The 13261-nt window shown below is 37.1% G+C and overlaps 2 protein-coding genes and 1 long non-coding RNA gene across 17 annotated transcripts in view; 2 read left to right on the plus strand and 1 right to left on the minus strand.

Annotated features, from left to right (window-relative positions):
• LOC135164578 (uncharacterized) overlaps window positions 1-6107 on the minus strand; it is a 173282-nt gene extending 167175 nt beyond the window's left edge. For all 8 annotated transcript variants that reach the window (XR_010299326.1, XR_010299327.1, XR_010299324.1 and 5 more), the window contains exons 1-2: window positions 5954-6107; window positions 5585-5755 (exon numbers count right to left, since the gene is read on the minus strand). This is a non-coding gene — a long non-coding RNA (uncharacterized LOC135164578). The remainder of the gene's footprint in view (window positions 1-5584; window positions 5756-5953) is intronic.
• The window catches only part of LOC135164571 (collagen alpha-1(XVIII) chain-like), a 141326-nt gene that overhangs the window by 44154 nt on the left and 83911 nt on the right, over window positions 1-13261 (plus strand). For 7 of the 8 annotated variants that reach the window (XM_064125040.1, XM_064125042.1, XM_064125045.1 and 4 more), the window contains exons 3-4: window positions 11255-11517; window positions 12065-12340. In XM_064125040.1, the coding sequence (XP_063981110.1) occupies window positions 11255-11517; window positions 12065-12340 (539 nt within the window). Of the gene's footprint in view, window positions 1-6177; window positions 6511-11254; window positions 11518-12064; window positions 12341-13261 lie in introns of those variants that run through there. The other variant, XM_064125047.1, reaches the window with a different exon arrangement.
• Window positions 1079-4014, plus strand: LOC135164574 (prolyl 3-hydroxylase OGFOD1-like). The gene is made up of 2 exons (XM_064125052.1): window positions 1079-1231; window positions 1331-4014. Exon 2 carries the CDS (start codon window positions 1811-1813, stop codon window positions 3602-3604), a length of 1794 nt encoding a protein of 597 aa, XP_063981122.1. The 5' UTR covers window positions 1079-1231; window positions 1331-1810; the 3' UTR covers window positions 3605-4014.

The raw sequence follows: 13261 nt of genomic DNA on the forward strand, positions 1-13261 counted from the left end.
TAAAGTAAAGTGCTTTTACTTCCACGAAGTGAACAGCAACCAAGCCTGAAAAGATCAGAGTTTGGCAAAGAGACATTTTTCGTTTAATTATTATTATACCGAGTAATTTTTACCCATTTCGAAAAAAAAATTCGAAACTCTTTAGTTTTATTATTTTTTTACGTGCTTCATAGTTTCTCAGTTGTGGAAATAAAAATTCTGTACACTCCTCAACTATTTTTTATACGACTTTTAACAATTATAAATGAACGAGAAAAAAGTTTTCGTGGTAGACTTAAGGGATCGCGCATGGTAAGCCCGGATTATAGTCACAACATAGTAATGCTTAGTACCTGATAGTTATGCTCACTAGTCGTCAATATTCATATCATTCTCTCTCCCATTTTTATCACTCAATTTTGTCCATAAATTATACCACTTCACGTTTTATAGAATTTGAAAGTTAGCGCTTAGCATCTAGTAAATGTGGTAGCTATCTGGGGTCCCTATCAGCCAACCAATCACCGACGTTACAGAGCAAAGAAACCACTTTCATAAAACACACCATGAGCAAAACAAAGATAACAGACCGATGAAAGCGGCATCTCATGGCTCCCAAAATCGATATATTTCAAATATTTTCTAGATAAAATCCTTCAATTGGACAAATCAGTTTTTTAACATGACTTTCACAAGTTTTCTTCACAGTTTCGATAACTGTATCACCTCACTCGACCCGAAACTCCATTTTTCTCCCAAAATATAACTGATTCACACTACATTTCCACGTTAAATCGATCATCACCCAATGATCGAAAGAAAAATGAAAAAAAAACACAAAAAAGTGGATTTGGGATTTTTTTTCCAATAAAATGAAATGTTGAAGTGATTTCTGAATGAAATCGTACCCGAGCGATCACCAAATATTTAATTTTCATGTGTAAAAGGAATTGCGAGAGATTTTTCGTCGATGGGAAATAATTTTCATAATATTTGAATCTGCACGCAGCTAAAATTATCAGAATTTGTAGGAATATTCAGCCACGTGGTCTCGTAGGGTACCATCGACAAACGACTACATGCCTGTGCTACCAAACCAATGTTTTCAGTAAGGATTTATTCAGAGCGCAGTATGGAGCGGCGCGATAGAGAACGACAGTAGAATTCCGTAAATTTCAACATTGCACTTGGACGATCCTAAAACAACAACGAATGGACCAAATAAAATCATCCTAAAGTGCCAAATAAAAAGGTAAACACCAGAATATCAAAAAATTCCACTTAATCATCCTCCAATCATCACAAATATCGGTAATTCAATGATTTACTGATACACATTTTATTTCTGTAGCACATGCGGTTTCACCGACCACGTGGGCTGCACGTTATTCGAACAAACAAGTGCCAGAGAACGTGAGCCACGAGGGCATCAAAGTATTCCCAATCCGTTGAGAAGTCCATCCTCGATTGTGCTCGATAAAATAGCCAGAAAAAAAATACTACAAAGGTATGACTTAACAACAATTTAAAGAGACGGAAAAAAAATAATTCGCTCGTGATGAAATTTCTCTAACCTGCACGTGGAAGAAAATAGAAGACGGAGAGGTGGAAAATATTCAACTGAAAGAGGAAAATAAAAGATAGAAAAATGGGAGATCAACAAATTGCCAGCTTACGAGCTTTAAAATGCAGAAATTAGGCAACGCGTCACTGGGGATCTCATGTGAGCACCTGTCAACCCTCTACAACCTCAAAAACTCAAAAAATGTCAAATGTTCGCAAGGACTGAGCTACCACTATCATAACAATTCGTTCAGCAGAAACTACTAAAATGTCAAATACTATGGCTGCAGGCGTACCCAATTCCAAGAGACTCAAGCCCCCCATTCCGTTGGATCACATCTTCAATGCCGAGTTCAGTTCATTATTTCAGAGGCACTGGCTCGAATTTACACCCCTAAAAAGTTCCCGAATGGAAATAATAACACATCCATTTCGTGTGTGCAAAATACCAAATTTCATAAGAAATAAAGCATTCATGGAAGAATTGAAAAATGAACTGTCAGTGGTGAAGAGCAGAAGGAAATGGACTGACGTCCACTGTATGGAAGAAACAGAAGACCTCAGAGATGTTCACACGGACTGTATTAGTCGTCTCCATCAAACCTTGGAAAATGATATAAGAATCTGGATCGATACCAATGCAGGAATTGGACTGAGTGCTGTAATTTCTATGTATTCATCATGTTACTGTGACACTGATTATTTTCTCTGTCATGATGATTACATGGGCGATCGTAAAATAGCCTACATACTGTATTTGTCGGATAACTGGTCCCGTGAAGACGGTGGTTCACTCGATTTTTTCGACACAGACTCCCTGGATCGTCCGAGGAAGATCGTTCACTCTCTCATCCCTGAGTACAACTCTTTGGTCTTCTTCGAGGTCACCAATACCTCCTATCATCAAGTTTCCGAAATTGTATCACACGATAAGAGTAGGTGGACTGTACATGGTTGGTTTAATAGTCCCGTCAGTCGTGACACACGATCTCCAAGACCTCCAATTGAATTAACGTTTCACGAACCTTTAGAGACTGATGGGGAATTGAGTTCTTGGATCATGGACTCTTACCTCTCCAAAAATATTGCGATTGGAATCCTAGATGATCTTGAAAAAAAATCCTACTCCTATCTTGTACATTTTCTGAAAGAGGAGGTCTACACGAAAGTTTCTACTGAGTTAATAAGTGAAGATATCAAGTGGAATAGAGTTGGACCGCCTGATCGTAGAAACTATGAGATTGCTGATGCAAGAACACTACCAGCTACACTGAAAAAATTCTACGAGATGTTCAAATCAATTGAATTTTTCAGGCTTATGAAAGATTATACAGAATTAGAACTCGTACCTGATGGCAATACAATAAAACCCAAGATGGTGATTGAACTGCAGAGATGGTCCAGGGGAAGCTACACATTGACCTACGGTCCCGATGAATCGGATCTAAATTACGTGAGCAATATCAAAGAGATTGAAAAACCCAAAGGATTTATTTCTAAGAGACGAGTTATCAGTGAGGAAATTGTTGAAGATCTTGAAAGGCTCGCAAGGAGGAGTACAAATGGTGCAAAGAGGAGATCCACAGCTGGTGAAGTCTACACCAGTAGCAGTGAAAATTCAGACGATGAAAAGAGCAAAATTACGAAAATGAAGAGAAGAAGGTGGAGAGATGATCAGCCCACGTGTTCCAAGATCGAGGATTGCGAGAGGGAATACAGGGAATCGTCTCTTCATCTAGAATCAGAGGATCCTGATGCCTCTGATATGGCTGATTCCCTGTCTGACTCATCAAAGTATACCGATGATCAGTCCGGTGATCCTATCCCTGAACCAGCTACATTGGATGTTATCATGCAATTCAATACCACTCATGGATCTGAAGAGGAGACCATTGATTACGTGGATCCCAAGGAGAAGGATACAGTAATTATTCATATACCAAGTGATGATAATCATCTGTATTTAATTCGAAAAAAATCTGAACTCGCTCGAGTGCAGAAGTACGTCCATCATTATTACGAGGGATATTTTTACAATCTCATATGCACCTATTATGAATGAAATGGATCGTACGTTGCCTTTCTATCTGGGTGTTTGGTGGTGGAGGGGGTAATGGAAAGGCTGTTCAGAGAGTTGGATCAATCGGCAAAGAGAGAACGAAGAAACACCCATGATGCGCTCTCATTCTGCCTTCACTTTATACGTGAAATTTTTCTTACTTTGATTCATTAATTTTCGATAATGTGATAAAAATTTGTGTACTGTGAAATTTCTTCTAAAGATAACTGTAATGTCAAAATATGTACTGTGATTTGAGATGGCAGTTGAGTAATTTCGTTTTTTTTTTCAATTATATGGTTTGAGAAACAAGTTTTAAATAATGATGATCAAACTCGGGGATCAATTTGGATGTGATCCTTAACGTGTAACATAATTTTCATATGAATAAAATTATCAGTATTTATGAGCAATGGTGTTATGCAACAAATGATTTGATGACGATTTCCCACGTTCATTTTCTTTGTCGTGAGTATTATTCCTTGGATAAGTGGATGTACAGGTGTTTGTCAGGAGTTATTTTGAAATTTTGTTGTGGGAAAAGGCAACTATTAGGATGTATGTTGACAACATTAGTATTTCTAATGAATGAAAGGGCTATTGGAAAGTCGTAGCCGGAGAAATATTTGGAAATAGTCAACAACTTTTTTTTCTCTCTTCTATTTTTCGAAGATCGATTTGACAAACGATTGAGCATTTTACTTGAGATGCAGAAGGTTGTAACGATGATATTTCTGAGTTTGCTAACTATAACTAAGCCTGTTCGCGATACTGATGCCCTGGCTAATTAATCCGTCTTGGATTCTTCTACAAATTATTTCGAATTGTAACTGAGTGGATAGATAGTTGAATGCCTGTGTTTGTGCAATTTTTTTATCCTCTTACCGATCGATGGGGTTTACATCCAGCAAATGCATCTGCATGAAGTAACAAAAATTTTTTTTTCACGAAATTTCATGTCAAAACTACAAATTTTCATGTTATCGCGAGAGTGCTTTCGACAGGCATTGAATGCCAATACGAATTATGGATAAAATTCGTATTGAGGGTTGTATGGAATTTACTAGACTATTTTACAGGCAAGTATTGAGTATTGACTTCGGAATGGGTTAGAATAGCACTGGGCGTTCTGATGTGTCTTGAGTGGATGGTAAACTCCCATCGTGGGTAAGAAGGTGTGTATATGAGCTACCGTTCACCTTTGAGGAATCCCCCAGGAACTGTTCGATTGTTGAAATTGGGGCAATTCTCAAATGTCAATATTGTAGATCATTAAATTTTCAAAACAAATAGAAATGCTATTTGGAATACGGAATCCAATCGTTGATGTTAATGATGTCTAAAAAACTAATTTTTGTAATCAATATTGGAATAACGTATGAAAAAATAGGGGAAACAACTGCCAAATTTGACAAGTGATGTACAGTTCAGTAGTTCTTGAGCGATATCTCCGGATGTAAGAGAGATAGCAGATTTTTTATCATGACATTTGCTATAGCTCGAAATTTGATTATTTATTTTTTAGTATTTTATTTCATCGGTGAAAGATCAATATTGAGTGAAACTGCTTTTATTAAATGGCACAAATAAATATTGAGTTTACGCTGTGCTCAGAGACATCGATTGAAATGGAGTTAGGGCAGGAATGGAGTTTTTGTTGGTTATTCTTTCCATGTGCAAATAAATTATGGCAGAGGAGCTAATTTAATCTTACCTCTTTCCTGTTTAATAATGATTATCTATCCATTAACATTTTTGGGGCGATGTGAGTAATAAAGAAGAATAGAAATACGATCGATACGTCTACAGACTAGAAATTAAAATGAAAGCCTAGCGAGATAGGAAGACTATCGTTGTTGAGGGAGGAATGAACAAATCCATAGCAATACATTGAAATGAATGAAACACATTCAGATATGGATAATAGGTCCGTAACAGTTTTCAAATAAGTGTTAACATTGTTGAAGGTTGGTAAATACTCACGGTTTAGCGGTGCAGATGGTGAAGCACTCCCCGCGTTGAATATCGATTTATTATTGGCGATATTGGAGAAGGGCGATGATGAATACATTGAATCCCCAAAGGACGATGAGTCGTTATGCCTACGATGGACGATGAATAACTTGTCCTCACAACGGACGTTGGAAGAATACCCTTGTGACAAAAATCAGATAAATTGACATTTTTCCAATCGTGAATTTATCCGAGTGATTGAGATATTACGACGCAAAAAAATAACTCTCAGACCACACGAAAAAAAAGTATACACGAATCAAGTATAGGTCATACTTAATTCAAGTAAATACCATTTCCGGTGACCATAATATACGGGATAATTAATGGAATACTTACATTAAGGATATTTTGTATCTAATTCGAGTATTGGATTCTCGATGACAAGAACATGGAAGAGTAATAAGATCCCCCCCGATCGATTATTCACGGTAAACAGATCAAATAGATCTAAAGCGTTCAGCGGCGAATGTGTTTGGGCTGTTTTGCAAACGACTGAAGATGGCAGTGATGTTGCTCAATTGCATGCTGGGAGGACCAGAGAGTGCTAAGTCATCATGACGCCGCACGCCCCCGATTTTATTGTGAGTGCCGCCATTTCGTGACCAAATCGTTACTCGTTACTTTGTTTGGTGGATTAGTGCATTCGGTGAAATATGCGTCGTAGTTTGTTATTGTTAATCGTCAGCTTGTTTGGTGGATCGGTGAAGTCAGTGTAATATTCGTCACACTTAGTAATCCAATCGTCAGTGATAGACGGAGCAGAGTTACTTTGGAGATGCCAAAGGACAAGTGAATAGACAATGAGTGAACGAAGAGGATTACAAGTCCACTGAATTGTTAACATCATGATACATGGAGCCATTGCTGAAAATCCTCCACGGTACATTCTTTTGGTAATATTTTATTCTAAATTGTCTGGTCGTTTATGGGATGTTGAGTACAACAAATGTGATGACAAAAATTCCGCTATCTCCATTCGATTCGGCGATATCGGTCGAAAACTCGACTGAGAGATGGATCAATTTACCTCGTTTTAATCTTTCGCTACTGAATTATTGAACTTGATGAAAATTGTCGGTTTTTTTTTGGAAGTACCACATTTTCATCTTTTAATTATTAAAGATGTGGAAGGAATTATGTAGACTCTGAAAATGACTGGTTATCTATAATTGATCCATTTATAAACATTTCGATTAACATCTCATGACAAAAATTTTTGGTACGATATTATGGATCAGTTTGATTTATTAAAACTCACTCAGGTTTCTGGTCCCTATATATCGACCCAGTGTTTTTAGTCTCTCTGAATCTTTTATGTTGCTCAGTTGCTAGGGTTCATCCCAATAATACAGATTATACTAGTTCACTTCACCTGTAACATTCAGATAAGTACATTTTCTCTCCACGGTTTCCATTCGTTGTTCATTTGTATTTTAGAAATTCACGAGTAGTAATTGATAGTCATTAAAATTTACCAAAATGTTATCAAATAACTGAAGAAAACCACTTTACTTTGTTGATCAATCAACTTAAAAATATATTCGTCCCCGAATTTTTCAATAAGGAAAAAAAATTCATCATTACATTTTTAAAGAGTTATTAAATATTACAAGTAAAAAATTAAGGATTAAATTGCTTTGCTGACTAAGAAATTTAAGTAGATATTTTTAATAGTTATCAACAACTAAACGGTTGTAAAAACTAGAAGGAAATTTTAGAAATACTCGTTGACAATAAGCAGTTTGCATACCATCACATTATTGATGAACCCTACTATTAATCCTGCAATGAATATTTTATTTCCTTTCATGGGGGCATTCTAGTTCTTTATTTGGCCTCCCATTAATTTTTCTATTGTTCTATCCTGGGTTTCAACTCGTAAAAAATGTTTTTTTCAAAATTGATTACAAATGTGACGATTTCGAACTCATTCGACGAAATTCAGTCTATCGTGTCTGAGATTAAGTCTAACGTGTTATCTTCGTTTGCTTGTGCTTCTTCATGACTTTTTCATTGGTCACATGATAGCACGATTGATCAATTTATTTCTCGATTCTACCGGGCAACAGGAATCGACTGTCTAATTAATCGGGGAAGATGTCCATCAATGAAAGTGACTATTTTGAGTTTTGGGAATTCAATTGCTTCCCAATGTAGTAAACTGTCACTCAAACTTGATGCGATAACCTATTCGTCAGGATAAACCGATATTCAAACCATATTAAGAGCTACAATACAGTTAAATATTCATTATAATGGCAGGCACTGAAGATAATTGACAAACGAAGGAATCGATTGTAAACTTACGCTGGCGTGTAGAAAATTCACAAATTTCATAGTTTTTTTTACTTTAATTACAAAAATTTCAACGTTGAAATCGGAATTTCTTTTTCACATGTTTTATCGACACATGTATAACTCTCCGATACGATTCAAAATTTGACGTTTGACACCTGAAATTCGGGGAGGAGAGTTCATTCTAAATGTCATGATCTTAATCTAATGAATTCCTATCACTGGTGACCCAATATAACTTCGATGGTATTTGCCGTTTGTTCGGAAATATAAAGAAAGAAAATCAAAATTGTTCACATATCTGAACCAATCCAACAAATATTTGTTTTGTCAATTGATTAATTATTAAATGAAAACTCTAGTTTTGGTCAGTTGTTGTGGGGATTTCGTGAGGGAAAGATATAGTTTCCGGAAGTAAAACAGCACAACAACTAACCAAAACCAAAGAGAGTTTTCATTAATTAGTTAATAAATCAATTAATAAAACACTTGGTGGATTGTATCAGATATGTCACCAATTTCGATTTTCTTTCGGTCACTTCGTATCAAAAAGTTCCTTAACAATAAGTAAACTGCAATGTCATGATTTAAATGACTAGTTCAACAATTTCAATCCAGGGCTATTTATAAACTGTTGAGACCGATAAGCACCAAGTGCATGAGTCCAATAAAAACTGACGATGATAAAGCTTTATCCATGCGGAAATGTGATCCCATATATACAAGGGAATATACATTCGATCCCGTTTGCAATGATACATAGTCTCTATTTGGGTATTTTCAGCGGATGCCACCATTTCCCCCGAAAATAATGTGAAGAGGTGAACATTTTTCCACGGGAGTGGACAAGCAGACCGACTAGCTGGGGAGGTTTTGCTTTTAATACGATTTGCTGTACGGTTCCGTTCTTCGCTCATAAATATCGATTACTGTTGTCTGGGAGCTTTCGACGCTTCAGGTGCTGTCCACCATCCTGCTGTCATCAATTGATATGATATATGGGTGCCAGTGTCACCACTGCCCCACGCACCCACACCCACCCACACATAGATTCCTTTTTTCTCATAGAGCCTCGTTTTCTCCTCTTGGATTCGTTTTATTTCTGCATAATACTCTCTTTCTCAGCCCCTCTCTGTCTTATTCCACTTCCGTTTTTCCACTTCTTTCTTCCAATAGTCACGATATATATAGGATAATAAAGGTTGAAAAAAGATCGTAACTCCAAGTACGGACGTTCCAACAATAAATTTCACATTGTCGAGAATTTTCTTTGTCGTACCTTCACGAGATACTCGACGTTCATGTCCCTCTGCTAGGCGATCACAGATAGGTGGAGTTTAATGCAAATTCAGGAGAATTAGAGAAACAAAATACAACGGAAGTATATTCGTTGGTTTTTTTTTGTTGTGAATTCTTGATTAATTTGGTAAAGGAATAAAATTGTCAAATGCTGTGGTTGGTGTTTTTGGTGGGTGACACTCGGTCTGGTTCTGGACTGATGTACAATTTTTTGAATTGGAGAATTTCACAATAAATTGCGTTTATTTTGGGGATTTCAGACTCCTCTTGGGGTCCAGGGACTTGAAAGGATTGACTTTGAATTTTAATATTGAACCGTTAGAAAATATTCTGCAAAACTGAAGGCGAAGAAGAATATACGAGCATTTCTACCAAAAATTTCCTAACAATTATTGTTGCCGAGTGCGAAGGACCGAAGAACACTTCGGAGGACGAGGGTACGAGATCCCTTACTCATGCGGAAAAGTGCATTGGAGAACCCGAGAGGAAGATCAATACACGCATCCAGGAACACCAGCATCGTTCCCAATACAGCCACTTAGAACAGTCTGCCCTAAGGGAACGCTGGAGGAACACTGGAAGATGGTTCAATTCACATTGGGCTGTACCACGCTGTAAAAGACCAATATCTGTAAACAATGCAATCTGCTGAGACAACTCGCATATAGCATTACTTTCTTCGTCTTTCACTACAGAATTCAACAAAAAAATTGTAAAAATCATAACGAAAAATGACTTCAACGGAAAAAGATCTCAAAATTTAAATTGCAGGGAAACCCTCAAACGTTTAAACTTGTTGCAATTAACTATTTGACTTGGTAACGCTGTCGCATTGTCAATAGAAATCGTTGAAAACTAATGGAATTCCAATAGACTTCCAATGAGATTCCGTAACGAATACCCTACGATGTATGGGTATCGGTGGTTTTCAGCATACTTGGAACCACAAGCGATTTTTTTATGACATATCAAATATTCACTCTTGTGTTTCTCCACTTTCTCTCGTGAAACGTTACTACCCCTTTCCACCTCAACCTGAATTGTTGGAGAAGCTTCAGTAACTATTTCTATTTTTGAAATCATTTGTTGGACGAAATAACAACAATCGTTGCAACCGTTTTGTACAAATGTTTACCGAATTTTAATCGTTTTCCTCACTGATGAAAGTACGCAAATATTGACATTGCTCAGGATAAAAGTGAGGAAACTGGCATTGAACCCTCTCCGAAAACAAATATTGATTTAAAACGTCTACGTTGAACATTTGTATAATTCAAAATAATTCAATCACATAATTTTGTACGAGTCGGTAGCAAAAATTTTATCGGAATAAAATTAATACATAAAATGTGGTAAATCTCGGATATAGCTGGTTTCGCAAAAATCGTCGACAATCCGGGAAACGACAGTGCTATTTACTTGACGAGTGCAAATACCATAATTACATCTGTGTGCATTACGCGGCAGAATGAAACACCAGCGTAGAATTTCGTTCAACGTATAGGTTGAGGCGGTAGTTATTTTCGCCCCAAAAAGGCTGAATTGCAGGAATAAACAAAACCCTTTTCACACTTTCATATTATCCATACAAATTGCAACAATTCACCGCTGTCATAACCAATATTTCCTGGCAAATACATGACACAATGTCATTTGTCAGAATTATCGTAATAATAAATGCACACTGATGGAAAAAATTAATTTTATCAAGAGAAATTCATTTGGATCAACTGTCATTGGGTTTAAAATGACTATTTTATTTCGCGTCAACCTCCACTTTTTTTCTGGAAACTTTTTTGGTGTCCGTCAGTCCCAAAATTATTATGATTAATTCATAAATTTGCAAGATTTCGTAGGTGAAGATCATACTATGTTTAAAAAAAATCAACGTTTTCGTACTTCTCTTGTGATAAATAGATATGCACAAAGAGAAATGATCGATATTCCTCGTGGAGTCTTCTACATTTCAAAAAATATTTATTATATATTTTGGTAAAATAAACAGATTGAAAAAAATCTAATTTATCATTTTGACATTTTCAGAAGTCTACGATTTACTACCAGCAGCTGTACTAACAACTGAGGAAAAGAATCAGTATGTTGATGATGGACTGGATGGTTTTCTGGCCTTTGGCTTTCGTCCAGGATCAGAAGTTAAACAGCCCTATCGTCTCTGTCTACCGGAAAAACTACCCGCTGAATTCACCATCGGGGCGACCTTCAAGCCAATGTCCCTGAGGACAAGCTATCTATTTGCCGTACTCAATCCCTTTGATACAATTGTCCAGCTGGGTCTTCGCATCTCCGTAAGTCACCATAACTCGTAACATTTTTTTTTTCACCCGTCAGTGTCTTCCCTGATCCACCTCGATTTTCCTCCACCTCTTATTCACTCGTCCATCCCTATATTTTTACCTCTATATTTCCTTGAAGTATCGTGTCAGACTGGCTCGTGCCTCGATAACTTTAACGTTGAGCACCATTCGCTACGTGTCTTGGTGCAAGAATGAGCCAGAGTGAACAAGTTTCCGGTATGGAGTTTGAAAGGACCGGTTGATATTCTCATTCGATCTCATATCTCTGTAAAGACGTACGTCGATATTCAGTGATCCGCAACTACTCGGCTCGTTCATGCCTTCCAACTAGAGTAGTCGATGGATGGCAGGGTGATGGTGGGTTCAAACGTACCCATTCAAGAAGTCTCGCATCACTGATTCTTGAAGTTCAGGTACTGGCACCGATGCCGGTCTGTTTCTCCATCATCGAATTTACGCTTGACCTCGTAAATGTATTTTTCATGTAAAAATTTCTTTACCCTCATTTTATAGTATTTTCTTTCTCTGTTTCATTCAGGATGGACCGAGCCCGAATCAAAATATTTCCCTCGTCTACACCAATTCCGATGAACACTCTCACTCGGAAGAAGTTGCACAATTTACGGTACCAAAATTGGTCAAAAAATGGTCAAAAATTGTCATCAGAGTATCAACTACTGACGTTGCACTTTATCTTAACTGTCACGAAATGGCGAGACAGCGGGTCACGAGAATTCCCCAGGAGCTTGTATTCGATACAGCAAGTGCACTCTACATCGCCCAAGCTGGACCACATATACAGGAAAAGTACGACGTGAGTAGATATTTTTTTCTCTTTCATTTTTGGCTAAAATTATGGACATTTTCTGATCGTAATGGAGTCTCGATTTACGCGAAATATTCACGAGAAAACGAATATCTCTGGAGTATTGACAGAGCTTAAGTCTGTAAAGTACAATATTAGATAAATCATTACGTCTACCACACAATCGAAAGACGTCGAATTTTTGCTGGGAAGGGCACCCGAGTGGATTGGAGATGAAAAACGACAATGGAAAGGACAATTTCCAAAGGACTCTGCCGATCAACGGCAGCCGGGGTCCATTCTATTCATCGAGAGAATTTATACGATGGTTAAGGGGGGGTGGTAAGGGAAATCTTGCGAATAAGGGTAAAAAACGAGGTGGCCCAATGAGAATCATAAAAAGGAAAAGGTCATTTTGAATGTGACTTGAGATCAAGTTATTCTCGAATTTCTGACTCGTCCTGACATTTCCAAATGCTTCGTATTGAATGAATATAGAAGTTATAGAAGATGATTTAAAAAATTAAGTCGATCTAATTGAGAATTACATTCAATTGGATTTGTTGATAAAAATGTGGGTTATCCGAGTCTTACGTGGAAAATCTGAGGTGGAAATTTCCGCCAATAATTTTTCGAATATTAATGAAATTAAGTTAAGTTACTCAAATCTGAAACTGTGGATTGTGCATTGGAAAGTGTAAACTCACGCTAATTATATCTTCCATATGTGAGCTCAATGTTTGAAAAACGACCGCAAAGTCGCTGTACTGTACTTGAGTCCTTTATGATCGAAGGGATCCTGACTCCTCATTGGCTCGTACGCCTTTGACATTGTTGTGAATGTCTCCATTCGTCAATAGCATCATTACTGTTGATTTTGTTTAATGAATTATTATAGTGAGTTTGGTGAAATACTTCGTAGTAGTTAGT

The sequence above is a fragment of the Diachasmimorpha longicaudata genome, chromosome 7 (genome assembly GCF_034640455.1).
Source record: "Diachasmimorpha longicaudata isolate KC_UGA_2023 chromosome 7, iyDiaLong2, whole genome shotgun sequence".
NCBI classification, from domain to species: domain Eukaryota; kingdom Metazoa; phylum Arthropoda; class Insecta; order Hymenoptera; family Braconidae; genus Diachasmimorpha; species Diachasmimorpha longicaudata.

Coding starts and splice junctions, on each gene's coding strand:
- LOC135164574 (XM_064125052.1), top strand. CDS start 1,811: ATGTCAAATACTATGGCTGCAGGCGTACCCAATTCCAAGAGACTCAAG.